General features: G+C 33.0%; 1 protein-coding gene across 1 annotated transcript in view; it reads left to right on the top strand.

Annotated features, from left to right (window-relative positions):
• Positions 1 to 370, top strand: part of LOC119594648 — a gene marked incomplete in the record, with an annotated part of 85,920 nt that overhangs the window by 11,677 nt on the left and 73,873 nt on the right. Inside the window, 1 exon segment of the mRNA XM_037943697.1 lies at positions 30 to 269. Coding sequence (XP_037799625.1) covers positions 30 to 269 — 240 coding nt within the window.

Below are 370 nucleotides of genomic sequence, written 5' to 3'. Positions count from 1 at the left end.
CCAACATAAAGTTTTGCTTTTATTCACAGATCCCAGAAGAGCTTAGTCTACATGTTCCACATTTGCGGATACTAAATTTTAGTCATAACCAAATTACAAGTTTGCCACAGTCTTTTAGCTTACTTCTTCACTTGCAAGTTTTAGATCTTTCATATAATCGTCTCAAAGTTTTGCCTGAGTCTATAACTTGTTTACGACAACTTCATACACTGAATATTGCCAACAACAATATAACTGAGCTTCCAGGAACTATCTCAAAGCTTGGAAAGGTAAGTATTATTCATATATTTTCGGATATACATTTCATGTTATCTGTACTCAGTACCTAAGATATAGATTGGCTATAAATGACTTACTATAGGGATGAAAA

Source organism: Penaeus monodon, chromosome 34 (genome assembly GCF_015228065.2).
Source record: "Penaeus monodon isolate SGIC_2016 chromosome 34, NSTDA_Pmon_1, whole genome shotgun sequence".
NCBI lineage: Eukaryota > Metazoa > Arthropoda > Malacostraca > Decapoda > Penaeidae > Penaeus > Penaeus monodon.
The sequence above is the reverse complement of the archived record's forward strand: the minus strand, read 5'-3'. Positions and strand labels throughout refer to the sequence as shown.